Source organism: Rhagoletis zephyria, unplaced genomic scaffold (genome assembly GCF_001687245.7).
Source record: "Rhagoletis zephyria isolate East Lansing unplaced genomic scaffold, Rhagoletis_zephyria_1.1 Rzeph_scaffold_02651, whole genome shotgun sequence".
In the NCBI taxonomy this organism is placed as follows: Eukaryota; Metazoa; Arthropoda; class Insecta; order Diptera; family Tephritidae; genus Rhagoletis; species Rhagoletis zephyria.
In genome coordinates this window covers 27,844-41,205 of record NW_016159735.1, presented here as the reverse complement: position 1 = coordinate 41,205, position 13,362 = coordinate 27,844, and the positions used below count along the sequence as shown (strand labels likewise).

The following is a 13,362-nucleotide window of genomic DNA, read 5'->3' as shown; positions in this document are numbered from 1 at the left end:
TAGCTTGTTATGAGCGATTCATTGCAAGGCGCGGGAGATGTGAGAGAATGTACAGCGACAATGGGACATCATTTGTTGGTTCTCCCTCCTCCATTCGATATAGCGCCACAACCAGGCACCAAAGGGCGAAAGCTATGGCAAGAAAGACAGACCATGGTAACTCATATATGGCAACGTTGGCGAAATGAGTATCTTACAACCTTGCTGGAGAGGAAGAAGTGGCGCAAGGAGCAAGAAAGCCTAAAGATCGGCCAGCTAGTCATCATCAAGAGTGAAAACTTTCCACCATCCGCTTGGGCTTTAGGAAGAGTTAGTGAGCTGATAATGAGCAAAGATGGGCTAGTGCGCAACATGGTTGTGCGAACAGCTACTAACGAGCTAGCTCGGCCAGTACAGAAGATTTGCGTCTTACCGGTCGATACGAGTGCTAATACTGAATAATAGTGAGGGCTAGATGGAACCAAATTGAGCAAGCTCAACGGGGCAGTGTTCCGTATGAACCAAGCTTCATACGAAGTTATATGATGAGAATAATATTGATCTGGTAACAATCTGTGGTGAATGGTCGATACGTGCTAGTCTGATATTTTTGCGTATTATATTGTGAAATGTGTTCTGAGCTAGTCGTGATTGTGCGTGCAGGTGTGCAAGGAATAGTTGTGCTAGGTTGCTTTGATTATTAAAGCAAACAATAAAAGTTGGTTTTTTACTTATTGTTTTCCAACTTAAACAAAGTGAGTTTTATTTGGGTTTTGGGACTTAAAGGCTCTAGCACTCAGATCAGTGATCATATCAATATGCACAGCTCTTGTTTTCAGGCACACAAATATGGCTACCCAGCTCTTCCGTTTTACTACGCAACGCCCATTTTTATCTAGCTGTCTGATTTCAAAGGGTCCCGCATAATCCACACCTGAGTGTAGAAATGGTTTCCCGACTTGCACCCAATCCACTGTTAAGTCAGCCATCAGTTGCTCACTTAACCTTTTGGCATATCTAGCACATGTGACGCACTTATGCGTGAATTTCCTAAGCTCACTTCGTAAGCGCGGTATCCAAAAACGCTGTCGAATGTATTGCATCATCACCTGAGCGCCACCATGTTTAGTGGCCTGATGCGCTTTACTTATAATCAGCTGACTCAAGCTGGAACCAGATGGAATAATTACCGGATGCTTCATTTCATAATCACATTCTGCTCTTCCGATTCTACCACCTACGCGTAGATAGCCATTTCTATCTAACGTTGGCTTTAGTTATTCAATTTTGCTGTAAGTCTCCACGGCTTGACTTTCGAAGCTGTCGATTACCCTTTGCTCTCAACAGACGCACAAATCTTAGCACTTGCGACATGATTCCAATTAATCTGTCCAATGAACTAGCACATTGTACCAGCGGAACTCTTTCCGCATTACCATTGCTCTTAATGCTCCATGTTGGAGTTGCTTCAACTGCAATATGCAATTTCAGCTCCGGCAATGCTCCTTCAGGTATATCCTCATACCCAAAACCACCTTTTGGCCATTCCTTGATTGGTTGCCTAAGCCAAATGGGACCATGCAACCATAATTGATGGCCCACAATTCCACTAGCGCTCATACCCCTAATCAGAAGATCAGCTGGATTATCACTTATTGATGTCAGTATTTGCCTGAATAGACGCCACCCTATTCGCTACATAGACCTTCATCTGGCACGGAAATTTCCGTAGCCAATGCAGGACTATGGTTGAATCCGACATCACATAGTCCACTGCCTGCCATTCCATGCTCCGTACAANCATCATCTCCTGAGCGCCACCATGTTTAGTGGCCTGATGCGCTTTACTTATAATCAGCTGACTCAAGCTGGAACCAGATGGAATAATTACCGGATGCTTCATTTCATAATCACATTCTGCTCTTCCGATTCTACCACCTACGCGTAGATAGCCATTTCTATCTAACGTTGGCTTTAGTTATTCAATTTTGCTGTAAGTCTCCACGGCTTGACTTTCGAAGCTGTCGATTACCCTTTGCTCTCAACAGACGCACACTTGCGCACTTGCGACATGATTCCAATTAATCTGTCCAATGAACTAGCACATTGTACCAGCGGAACTCTTTCCGCATTACCATTGCTCTTAATGCTCCATGTTGGAGTTGCTTCAACTGCAATATGCAATTTCAGCTCCGGCAATGCTCCTTCAGGTATATCCTCATACCCAAAACCACCTTTTGGCCATTCCTTGATTGGTTGCCTAAGCCAAATGGGACCATGCAACCATAATTGATGGCCCACAATTCCACTAGCGCTCATACCCCTAATCAGAAGATCAGCTGGATTATCACTTATTGATGTCAGTATTTGCCTGAATAGACGCCACCCTATTCGCTACATAGACCTTCATCTGGCACGGAAATTTCCGTTGAATCCGACATCACATAGTCCACTGCCTGCCATTCCATGCTCCGTACAACGCTCAAGTATAACCTACCTAAAAGCTCAGCAGCAGCAAGCTCAAGTTTAGGAATTGTTATTGTCTTCAATGGCGAAACCCTAGCCGTGGAACTTAGCAACTCAGAACTTAACATTCCCAGACTAGACACAACTCGCACATAAATCACTGCCCCGAAGCCTTTCTTGGATGCATCCGCAAATCCATGCAACTGAATAGTTCCATCGTTTGATACACGAATATATCGAGGTAACTTGAATCTTTCTAGCACCGAAATATCTTTCCAGAATTCTAGCCATCTATCTTTAATGCTCTGAGGAACCTGCTCGTCCCATCCCATGCTCAGTCTCTACAAATCTTGCACTATTATTTTTCCATGTAACTGGTGTTATATAACCATTTGGATCATAAAGTTGTGCAACACAACTTAGAACAATTCGCTTGCTAATCACCACAGGTACCGCTGGCGCCTTCACCACAAATGTAAATTCGGCGCTATCAGTATGCCACTTCAAGCCTAGCACCGATGTATCCGCATTATCGGACAGCAACAATGTATTCGGTTCTTCTGATTGGAAAGCATTTACAAGAACTTTGCTATTGGACCGCCACTTACATAGTTCCATACCAGCACTACCTAGCACGAATCTCATTTCTCTAGCTAATCTGATCGCTTCGTCATTACTTGCCCCTGTAATTCCATCATCCATATAAAAATCATCAATAATAGCTCTAGCTGCTGATGGAAAATATTCGAACTGATCCCTAGCTGCCTGAATTAAGCAACGCACTTCTAAATGTGCTGATGCAGTCATCCCATATGTAACCACTGTTAAGAAGTATTCACGCAACTTTTCTCTGGGACTCTCCCGCCAAAATATCCGCTGTAAGTCATACTGGCTCTCAATAATTCGTATTTGCCTAAATATCATTTTCACATCACTGCTTATTCCAATTTGATGCCGCCTAAAACGCATTATAATGTCGGAGAGATCACGCTGCAACTTCTCACCAAGCATTTGAACTTCATTTAAAGATACTCCTGAATCGGTCTTGCAACTAGCGTTGAATACAACACGAAATTTCTTAAGCACACAATGGTGTGGAATATAGTACACTAGCTCACTAGGAGACGGACTATTCTGAGCCTCTTCCATATGTCCAAGTCGCTCATACTCGCGCATAAAATCTATAAATTTCCGAGCTATTTCGGGATCCTTAGCTAATCTCTTTTCCAAATAGAAAAAACTGTTTTAATGCAATTGAGCGGGAGCTTCCTAATCTACTAGCACTTTTTATGGGGATTGTCACAACAAAGCGTCCAAAATCATCCCGGTAATACGTATCTATAAACATCTGCTCAACAATCTCTTGCTCTTTTGTTCGGATGGGTGAGTCACGGACGTGATCCATTTCCCACAATCGCTGTACTTTCTTATCTAGCTCTTCAAGACGAATGCAACCTATAGTGGAGAAAGCAGTCCCGGTCTCATAGTTCATTGGCTCAATGTATGGCCCAAGCACAACAATACCAAACGTCGTTTCTATCATGGTAGTGTTATCTGAGTTTCTGGCTATTAATCCAATCAGACACTTTGCAAACACTTGCACGCCTAGCATGATCTGCACCTCATGTGATTCCCAATAACAAGGATTAGCAAATGGCACTTGTTCCGGTTTCGCCAATCTGGTCAAGCTGGACTGACCAGATGGCACTACTAGCTTCAGCCCACCCTGTCCAGGTAATATCCAAAACTCTGCCTCAATATATTGACGCGGCTCATACCATGGCATAACCCTAGCACTTATTTTCTTTTTGACAACAAATGGTTGCCCTTCTATGCCCACCATGTGCCTGCAGAATTAGCCGCAATTGATATGCCTTGAAAATGTTATGCGAAATCAGATTTGGCTGTGCTCCTGAATCCAACAATGCGTAGAATGGCCCAATCTCAACACCATTGATCTCCAATCGAACAAGGGCAGTAGGTAATAGAGATCTATTTCGTCTAGTTGCGGTCCCAGATGCCGCACAGCTGTACGAGGGTGTGTGCACTTCTGCCTGTTTATTATTACTACGTTCTAACACATTAAGTTCCATTACCTTATCTGCTCCTAGCTCCGTCCTGCTTCGCTTGCTTGCTTGTCAGAACGTCATGTTACCGTTCTCCGTACCGACTTTGATGGGCTACTAGCTCTGTTAGGATTGCCTTTCTCCTGCACCAGCATCAAATGTTTGTTGACTTCCCTGGTTGGGCACAAAACGCTATTATGAAGCATTTTACCCGGACAGCGACTGCAAGGTCCTGAGTAACAATCCTTTGCAGCATGCCCCTGCTTAAAACAATTTGGACATAACTTATGCTGCTCTACATATGCCTTGCGTGCCCGCAAATTCAAGTTTAAGAAATCTGGGCATTTGTAGAGCCCATGATCTCCTTTACATAGATAGCACGGATATGTTTTCTTCTCTCGCTCGTTGCTCTTCTGCCCAATGCTAGCTCTGGTCGTACTCACTCCATGGCTAGCCCCTTGGTGAGCCCTCTTAGATTCGCTAGCACGTGTTGTCGTCGAAGCTGCACTAGCCTCTCGTGCACGACGATTATCCGCTTGATGTGAGGAAGCGGCAACCTGCTTATCTAGGAACGTATTTCAGCTGCTGTTGGCGTTTCGGATTGCCGCTGAAGTCCCCATGCCTTGCCAGTTTCTTCATCTAGGCGCTCATGTAAATTATGCACAACAATCATATCCCATTGCTCAACAGGCAACCCCTGTGCCCGGAACTGGCGTAATGTCTCATGGGTGACATTCGCCATACGCTGAAGTGCATCCGATGATGCACGCTCCAAAAAAGGTAATCTATACAATTGACGAAAATACTCACGGTACGTGTGGTATTTCTTATCATACAGCTGTTTTAATCGCTCCCAAGCTTCATGATAATTCTCATCGGTCAACTGCCACTCGCCCAAGGTACGTGCGGCCTTGCCCACTAGCGACTTTTGCAAATAAATAAACTTAAATGCTGGCGCAACTTGCTCATTATCGTGCACAACAGCCTTAAATCGGTCATGAAACCCCTTCCATTTTGTCAAAGCGCCATCAAACTCACCCCAATTGTTTTTCAAATCTATCTGCCGTTGTGGATATTGCAGCTCCACTTGAATATTTGCTGGCGCATTGACAGGCACTGGTGTTGGACAAAGCTCATTTATTTTACCCTGCAGCGCAGCACGGGCTTCAATATAACCTTCTTCGGCTTTCTCTAGCTCTACATAATAATTTTTAGTCTTGTCACCCTCTTTCACATTTAGTACTAGCTCATCGTTCTAAACGCGCACTAGCACCGGGATGCGTAACAGAAGCAAACTCCTCGCTCCGCACATATGCAGCTGCTCGTTCAATGGCCCGAACACACCGACAGCATCTCGACTTTCGCCATCCTGTATTTTTACTACAATGTACCTGATAAATAAAAGAATTTATCATTATTGTAACTAGCACTGAAGAAAACATTTGTATCGCCGATTCTGCTAGCACATATTTGAGCACGCTCAAATGCTAATTCAACTCAAATATCAAATAGAGACCGCAGCTATATTTATATTTCACTTGTTTTACTCCCGCTTAACACGATCACACATGCGCACGTCTATCACTTGCACATATATTTTCAAGTTGCAGGAGTCCATTCAAATTAAGCTCAACTGCCACTAGCACCACGGAAAGATGCCGCTTGCACTTCATTGTTTCCAATTCACTAGCCCACTTTAATAATGAACATTTCCTGGCTCTTGCAGAATGCTCGTTATTTTCTTTGCTCTATTTATATGGACTGTATACTAGCGCTTACCGGCAATTTAAAAATAGTTTGTCAATAGTTTTTTACTCTTGAATCAAATAGTCTCGCTTTTGAATCTTCACTTCACAAAGACTTTCTGTATAATAAATCTCCTTACGTCTTTACACAAATCGCTTCGTTCAAGCAGACGTACTTACGTTAATTTCTAGCACCTTCTTCTCACCACACCATACGCTCTTATTGGAAGTTTCGGGCTAAGCCTTTGTTTCTTTGCACCATGCCCACATACCTGTTGTGCTTCTATATTTTTTTCGCTCTATCTCATTTATATAAACGAGTTTCACCATGCTCATTATCTCTGTTGTACTTTAACCCTTAGGTGAGCTTTGCATTTTATCTAGCTTAATACATGTATTTCTAGCTCATTCATGCTCACAGGAAACTATTGAAAGCAGCTCTTTGTAATTTATATGTATGCATTTCTAGCTCCTATTTCATATACCATACAATTTTGGCTTAGCACTATGTAAAAGAACAATCTCGGATTGCACTAGCTCCTATCCGGCTCGATATGGACCAATGTTTAAGTCCCAAAACCCAAATAAAACGCACTTTGTTTTAGTTGGAAAACAATAAGTAAAAACCAACTTTTATTGCTTTCTTAATCAACACAACCTAGCACAACTATTCCTTGAACACCTGCACGCACAATCACGACTAGCTCTTTTTTTTTTGTTTTTTTTTTTTTGAGCTTTGATCAGATGGCATAGACTTTTGTCCTGAGACGCCAGGTTATTCCTCTTATGTTAAGTTTGTCCAGTGAACAGCATTAAAAATTGTATCCATGCAACGTCCTCGCTTATGATTTGGTGGGAGTGTGTAGTGTTTTGTGCAGCGTGGCGTCTAATGTTTGGTTAGTGCGAAATTTTCCTGAATTTTGACTTTTGTGATAGCGATGTGTCAAAGGAAGTGGATAACGATTGCAGCTTGATAGTTGCATAAACCGATGGGTTTTGTGCGTAATTAGACTAGGCACGAAGTGAGGACATACTTCGGCGGCGGATGTAGTAGGAATGAGTGAGGTGGATACGAGTTATTTATAAACATAAAACAATAAATTTGACGTACATACGAAAAACATAAGTAAAAGTAAAAACAGAAGTACATATAACATATGTACACGAATGCTGCATAAAAGGTAACTATATTAAAATTTTACATTGGCTTTTTGAAAAAATAACGATAGTTCAGTGATTCTGGCTTTATCACAATCCTTAAAGATTTCCTCAAAGTTGCGTGCATTTTTAAAAACATCGAGATTGGCTCTGTGATTGGATAGAAAGCGACAGTGAAAGGTTTGGTGTTCATAGGTGTCCTGATGGCCACAGCGACATTGAGACGAGTTTATAGCCTTGATTTTGACAAGGTAAGCCTTGTCATAGGTATGTCCTGAGAGAACCCTGTTTAAAATTTTTATGTCTTTGGGACTGAGATTTAGTTTTTTGAACCAGGTAGTGCCTCTCCTTGTAGGAAAGGTGGTGGCAAAGAGGTTGCTGTTGGAGTTGGGCCGGTTAAGAAAATTGTTGTATACTTCATCATATATTTGGTTTTTAATCTGCTTACACGCTTCGTCAACTGTGAGTTTGACAGTCTTACTATTGCTCTGCTCAGTGGCTTTTTTGGCAAGCTCGTCCGCTCTTTCGTTGCCTGGGAGACTCTTGTGGCTGGGAATCCATCTTACCTGAACACTAGAAAAATTACCCTGATTAATTTTATTATGGATTCTTGCTGCAATACTGTTGTTGGAATATTTGTCTTTGAGGGTTTGGCAGGAGACTAAGCTGTCGGTGAAGATTACCAGAGAGGTGTAATTGTTTTTTGATGCAATGTCTATTGTTTCCTCTATGGCCAGTAGTTCCCCAAAGGCCGATGAAGATTTGAATGAAACATGAAAGGTGTGCTCAGAATTGGTGTTCAGTATGTAGATTCCACAGCCTGTTTTGTTTTCCGCTAGGGAAGCATCCGTGCAGATGATGGTGAAATTCCTGCTTAGATAGTCATCAACCATTGAGGCATGCTGTGCTTTTATGTCTTCCACTGTTATGTCGGATTTCTTGGTGGTGATTGTTTTGCCAATAATTTCTAGATTGGCCGCAGTCAGATGTCGGTCTACCACATCAAGACTGTCAAAAATGTTGGAAAATTTGTTATATACTATTGAGTAGCTGGAATTTAGGGACAAATTTGATTTGATTGAGGTGACTATCGGATCCTGCAATGCTGCTAGTTTGACTATTTCTTTGGCTGTGAGCCATGTGGCCCTTTCAGATGGAGGGAGTTCATTCGCTAAAGCATAGATAGTTTGGATTGGGGTTGACGGTGTAAGACCAAGACATCTTCTCAGGATTTTGTTTTGTAGGACTTGAACTTTGCCAAAGGCAGCTTTAGGGCTATTGGCTAGGGTGGTGTTGCAGTACTCAATTTTGGATCGGACCATAGATTTATATATATTGAGTGCTATTTGAGGGTGGAGACCTGATTTGACATTTGTGATATATTTAAAAAGATTTAGGTTGTGGCTAGACATGTTTATTATGCTGCTATAGTGATCTTTTGAAGTGAGGGAGCTGTTAATAACCCTGCCTAGCACTCTCACTGAGTTTGATTGTACCAGTCTTGAGTTATTTACATTTATAACAATTTCCCTTTTGGGACCTTTACTGATGTGTAGAACTTTAGTTTTGCACGGGTTAAAGTTGAAATTCAGTTGGGTGCATTCGATTGAAAAAGAGCTCAGTTTTGCTTGTAGGTTTTGGTTTGCCTCCTCAAAGCAGGTGCCTGAGGAAAGAAAGAAGAAGTCATCTGCAAACTGATATAGCTGCGTGTTTTGGTCTATTAGATGGTGTAAATTTGAGGTGTATATGTTAAATAGGGTGGGGGATAGGCAGCTGCCCTGGGGTAGCCCATTGTGAATTTCTATTGTGCTATTTCCAAGTTTGAGTATGCGGAGAGCTAAAAAGTTTATTATCCATTCGACGTATAACTGTTCAGTATTAAGACCTAAGAGTTGTGTTTTTAGAATATTTATGTCCACACAGTTGTAAGCGTTTGAGATGTCTGTTGTGCATAGGATAACATGTTTTTTGTTGTTTTTAAGTTGAGCTGTTTGATGTAACATTTGGTTCAAGCAAGTGGCAGGTGATCTGTGTTTCCTGTAGGCGAAAGTGGTGGATGGTAGAAGACTGTTTTTTTCAAGAAATTGATCTAAGCGATCTTTTACGCAGGCATTTATGACTTTTAGGAGAACCGGAATTAGGGCTATAGGGCGAAAGTTTTGATAGTGGTTTAGATCCTTTTCTTTCTTGGGGATGGGTACTATTTTTACAACTCTCCAATTTTCTGGGATTTTGTTGGATATGAAGATGTCGTTTAAGCAGGTTTTTAGGTTGTTAAAAGTAAGGTCGGAGTCTTCTTAACATGTTGTATGTAATTTGGTCTACACCCCCCGCAGAGTTCTTTTTCTTTCTGTATATTGTGTCCTTGATTTCCTCGAAACTGAAGGTTAGGTTTGGAAACTGATCTATAGGATTGTTTATTGCGTGTGATGAAACAGTTGTTGGAACCTGTTCCTTTAACGCATCTAAGAAGGCTTGATTATTATCACTGTTCCACATACCAGAGTGGTCCTGGTTAAAGTCACCTCTTAATGCTTTTACGAAGCGCCAGCCCTTCCTTCCTATACCTGAGTTGAGTTCTTTAATTTTTTCCTCAAAATTTTCTTTTTTAGCCTTTTTAACTTCTTTTTTCCATATCTTTTTTTGAGATATTAGATTTTCAAAATTTTCCACGCTTGGAATTCTTCTAGCTTTTTGGCTTGCGGCAATGAGCAGTCTGTACAGCTTGTGGAGGTTTTCGTTCCACCAGGGTTTTGGGGATCTGCCCTCACTTACGGTGTATGTGGCACTTTTGATTTCCTCTTGAACCTTACTTTCAAACTCTTGGATATTTGAGTCCCAGTCAAGGGTCTCTAGAGATTTTAGTAGCTGGTTTTTAGCTATGAAACTATTTGATTTAAGTTTGCAGTTGCTAGTTTCTATCATTACCGGAAAGTGATGACTACCACCAATCCTGGTTGTGTCGACTTTCCAGATGCAGGTGAGGTTCGAGTTTGTAAGGGTGAGATCCAGCACGGAGCCGTTGTTGATTCTGGGGTCTCTTTGGAACGTGTAGTTACCATTATTTAAACACTGAAAACTGGATTCTTGAATGAGCTGCGCTAGAAGTTTGCCCTTGCCAGAGTTCATATTGTCCCCCCAAGCCGTTGCTCTAGCGTTGAAGTCTCCTAATATGAATGTGTTTGGTAGGGTTTCAAGGAAATCTATTAATCTTTGGGTTTCTAGTTTGAAACTGTTTATGCTTACACTTGGTGGGAAATATGCAGAACAGATTACAACATTCGGTTCTAGATTGAGGGTTTTGATGATAATTATGTCACTATCTGTGTTGTATGTAATTTTTTTGAATTTTATATTTTTTCTTAGAGCTATGGCAACACCGCCATACCCATCACTTCTATGCTTTTTGATTATGTTAAAATTTATTAGTTTCCTATGGGGCGAGCGCTTAGAGAAGAAAATTTCGCTAAGAGCCACGATTTCTACATTGTATTTGTTAATGTAGTACTCAATCGTATCAATATTTGCTTTTAACGATTGGCAATTGTATTGAAGAAACTTCATTATGGTTTATCAGGTGAAATTAGAGACTCTTTAATTTCAAGTTCGTCTCTCCTGACTAGGATACGTTCGAATTGGTTCTTTAACTGCTGAATTTGCTGAAAACTGCTTGAGTCACTATTTTCAATAGTTAAGTTTTGGGTGATTTTGAGAATTTCCGCTATCAGTCTTTCAAACTGAGTTACCATATTTTTTTGGTATGCAAGCGAATTGTAAACCGGGTTGGGAGTGGTTTTGGGTTTTGTTTGAACAATATGATTGTCGCTTTTTTTTTGAAACTCTCTTTCACGACCATTTTTTACCATGTAGCTGTATTTTCTTTTAGTGAAATTTCTATTAATGTGATCAGTCGTGTCTACAAAGCAGTTTTCTTTTGTCATAGGCGGGAAATTTACATCTTCATTTTCTAGTATATCAAAGCGATTGGAATTTTTTGGAAAGTAAGTGTCTAGCACCTCTTTCCTTGTCAATTTTTTAACAGTCTTGATGCGGTTCACCGACATCTCCTTTTCCCAATGTGGGCATCTATCCTTATCTTTAGCATTATGGCCGTTCCNGTGTCTAGCACCTCTTTCCTTGTCAATTTTTTAACAGTCTTGATGCGGTTCACCGACATCTCCTTTTCCCAATGTGGGCATCTGTCCTTATCTTTAGCACTATGGCCGTTCCTACCACAGAGAATACATGAGTTGGTTTCGCATTCATTGTTGTTGCATTCTATTTTGCCACATTGCAGGCATCTTTTTTTGGATTTACACCCTAATTTGGTGTGACCTAATCTGGCACAATTTACACATTGCCTCAGCGGAGGAATGTATATGTCTACGTTGAGTTTTGTATGCTCAAAAATGATTTCTTTGGGGACGTCATTGCCTGAGAAGCCTATCTTTATTGTTGTAGTGGGAGAGTAGTTGTCGCCTGCAGGGTCTTTGCGTTTGAATCGCATAACAGACACAATTGTGGCTGCAGATCTTGAATTTTTAAGAATGTCATAATCACTGAAGCATACCGGTACACCACGTACCACACCATAAGTTTCAAGAGCTGATCTGGGTAGGAATGGCTTTAAACCCCTCTTCCTTATTCTGTTATCCAACAGAAAGCTGTTTGCCGCATAGACGTTAGTGAAAGTAACTTTATATAGAGATCTACCTATCGCATAAATGAGATCAAGGTCCTGTACTTTGAGGTCCTTAATCTGGCTGAGGAGGGTTAGGCCAGTAGTAATTTTATCATTATTCATCGCTTGGCATCCAGACGAGTCAACCAGCAGGAAAATTTCGCCTTTGAAGTTTGGCGGGTATTTCACAAGAATTGATGATTCTTGCTTGTCATTTTTTGCTTTTGGCGCCAATTCGCCCTCTTCAGCCACATTAAGAACTCCCGTTATTTTTTCTATATTTTTCTCCACGCTATAATCCGTCTCCATGTCACCAGACACATCGGAATTTTCAAAAGATTTTTCTGAACAGATTTTTCTTAAACCATCATTCGATAGTTCATTAAAGCCTGTTACGTCGTCATTAATTAATATTTTTGGTTTTTTGGCCGTGCTACTTTCTGCTTCGGCAGAAAAAGCACATGTCGCCACCGACTTGTTCGTCGGCGACGCCATTTTGGCCTTGGCTTTAGCTTGCGTCGCTAGACGCAGCTTCTTTTTCTTTTTCACAGGCAATTTAAAATTTGTGCACACACTTTGTAAAAGAATTCAATAAAGACAAGAAAAACCAGAATCACTTACCCAGCAAAATATGTGCAGCTATTCGGCTTTATTTTTTTTTGACCATACAACGTGGGTAATAAAAAGAAGAATTTACACACTCAAAAAGCCACAGGCTCACAATAGCAAAAAAGTGTACAACTGTATAAAAGGTTGGTTTAAGGCACAGGTTAAAAGAAGCGCGCTCGATCCACGCACGCTCGTGTCCAAAATCCGAATGTCACGACTAGCTCAGTACACGTTTCACAATACAATGCGCAAAAATATCAGACTAGCACGTATCGACCATTCACCACAGATTGTTGCCAGATCAATATTATCCTCATCACATAACTTCGTATGAGGCTTGGTTCATACGGAACAGATTTCATCACAGTGGACAGAAAATTAAAAAAGGCACATAGGTTGAAATACTTATAGGGATTATACACACAAGACAATAGGATTTTGGACGAGGGGCTAGACATTTCGACAGACAGGTACTCCATGCAGCTTCTTTCCGAATGTGACCGCGAAACCTGTTGGGTTTTTGGTGCTTTTTGCAGTAAATAGCATCTCCACCACCTTTTCTGTCTACCCTATCAGTTTGAAACAAATTATAATTATTAATAATTGACACTGCTTACATTGTGCCTGAACCACGTCTCAGATACACATATAACATCGA

General features: G+C 41.2%; 2 protein-coding genes across 2 annotated transcripts in view; both read right to left on the bottom strand.

Moving 5' to 3' along the window:
• The window catches only part of LOC108367365 (uncharacterized), a 10,083-nt gene extending 4,204 nt beyond the window's left edge, over window positions 1-5,879 (bottom strand). The window contains exons 1-2 of the mRNA XM_017621967.1: window positions 5,856-5,879; window positions 4,542-5,766 (exon numbers count right to left, since the gene is read on the bottom strand). Coding sequence (XP_017477456.1) covers window positions 5,077-5,766; window positions 5,856-5,879 — 714 coding nt within the window. The 3' untranslated portion in view covers window positions 4,542-5,076. The remainder of the gene's footprint in view (window positions 1-4,541; window positions 5,767-5,855) is intronic.
• LOC108367363 (uncharacterized) lies at window positions 3,656-4,309 on the bottom strand. The gene is made up of 2 exons (XM_017621964.1): window positions 3,817-4,309; window positions 3,656-3,780 (listed from the first exon to the last, which is right to left on the bottom strand). The coding sequence occupies exons 1-2, from the start codon at window positions 4,286-4,288 to the stop codon at window positions 3,656-3,658; spliced, it is 597 nt and encodes a 198-aa protein (XP_017477453.1). The 5' UTR covers window positions 4,289-4,309.
• Window positions 5,880-13,362: the final 7,483 nt, after the last annotated feature.

Excerpts from the sequence above, each read along its gene's own strand:
- LOC108367363 (XM_017621964.1), bottom strand. The coding sequence starts at position 4,288 with ATGGTGGGCATAGAAGGGCAACCATTTGTTGTCAAAAAGAAAATAAGT. Across the intron at positions 3,781-3,816 it reads TGACTCACCCATCCGAACAA|CGTATTACCGGGATGATTTT; the intron begins AAGAGCAAGAGA and ends TGTTTATAGATA.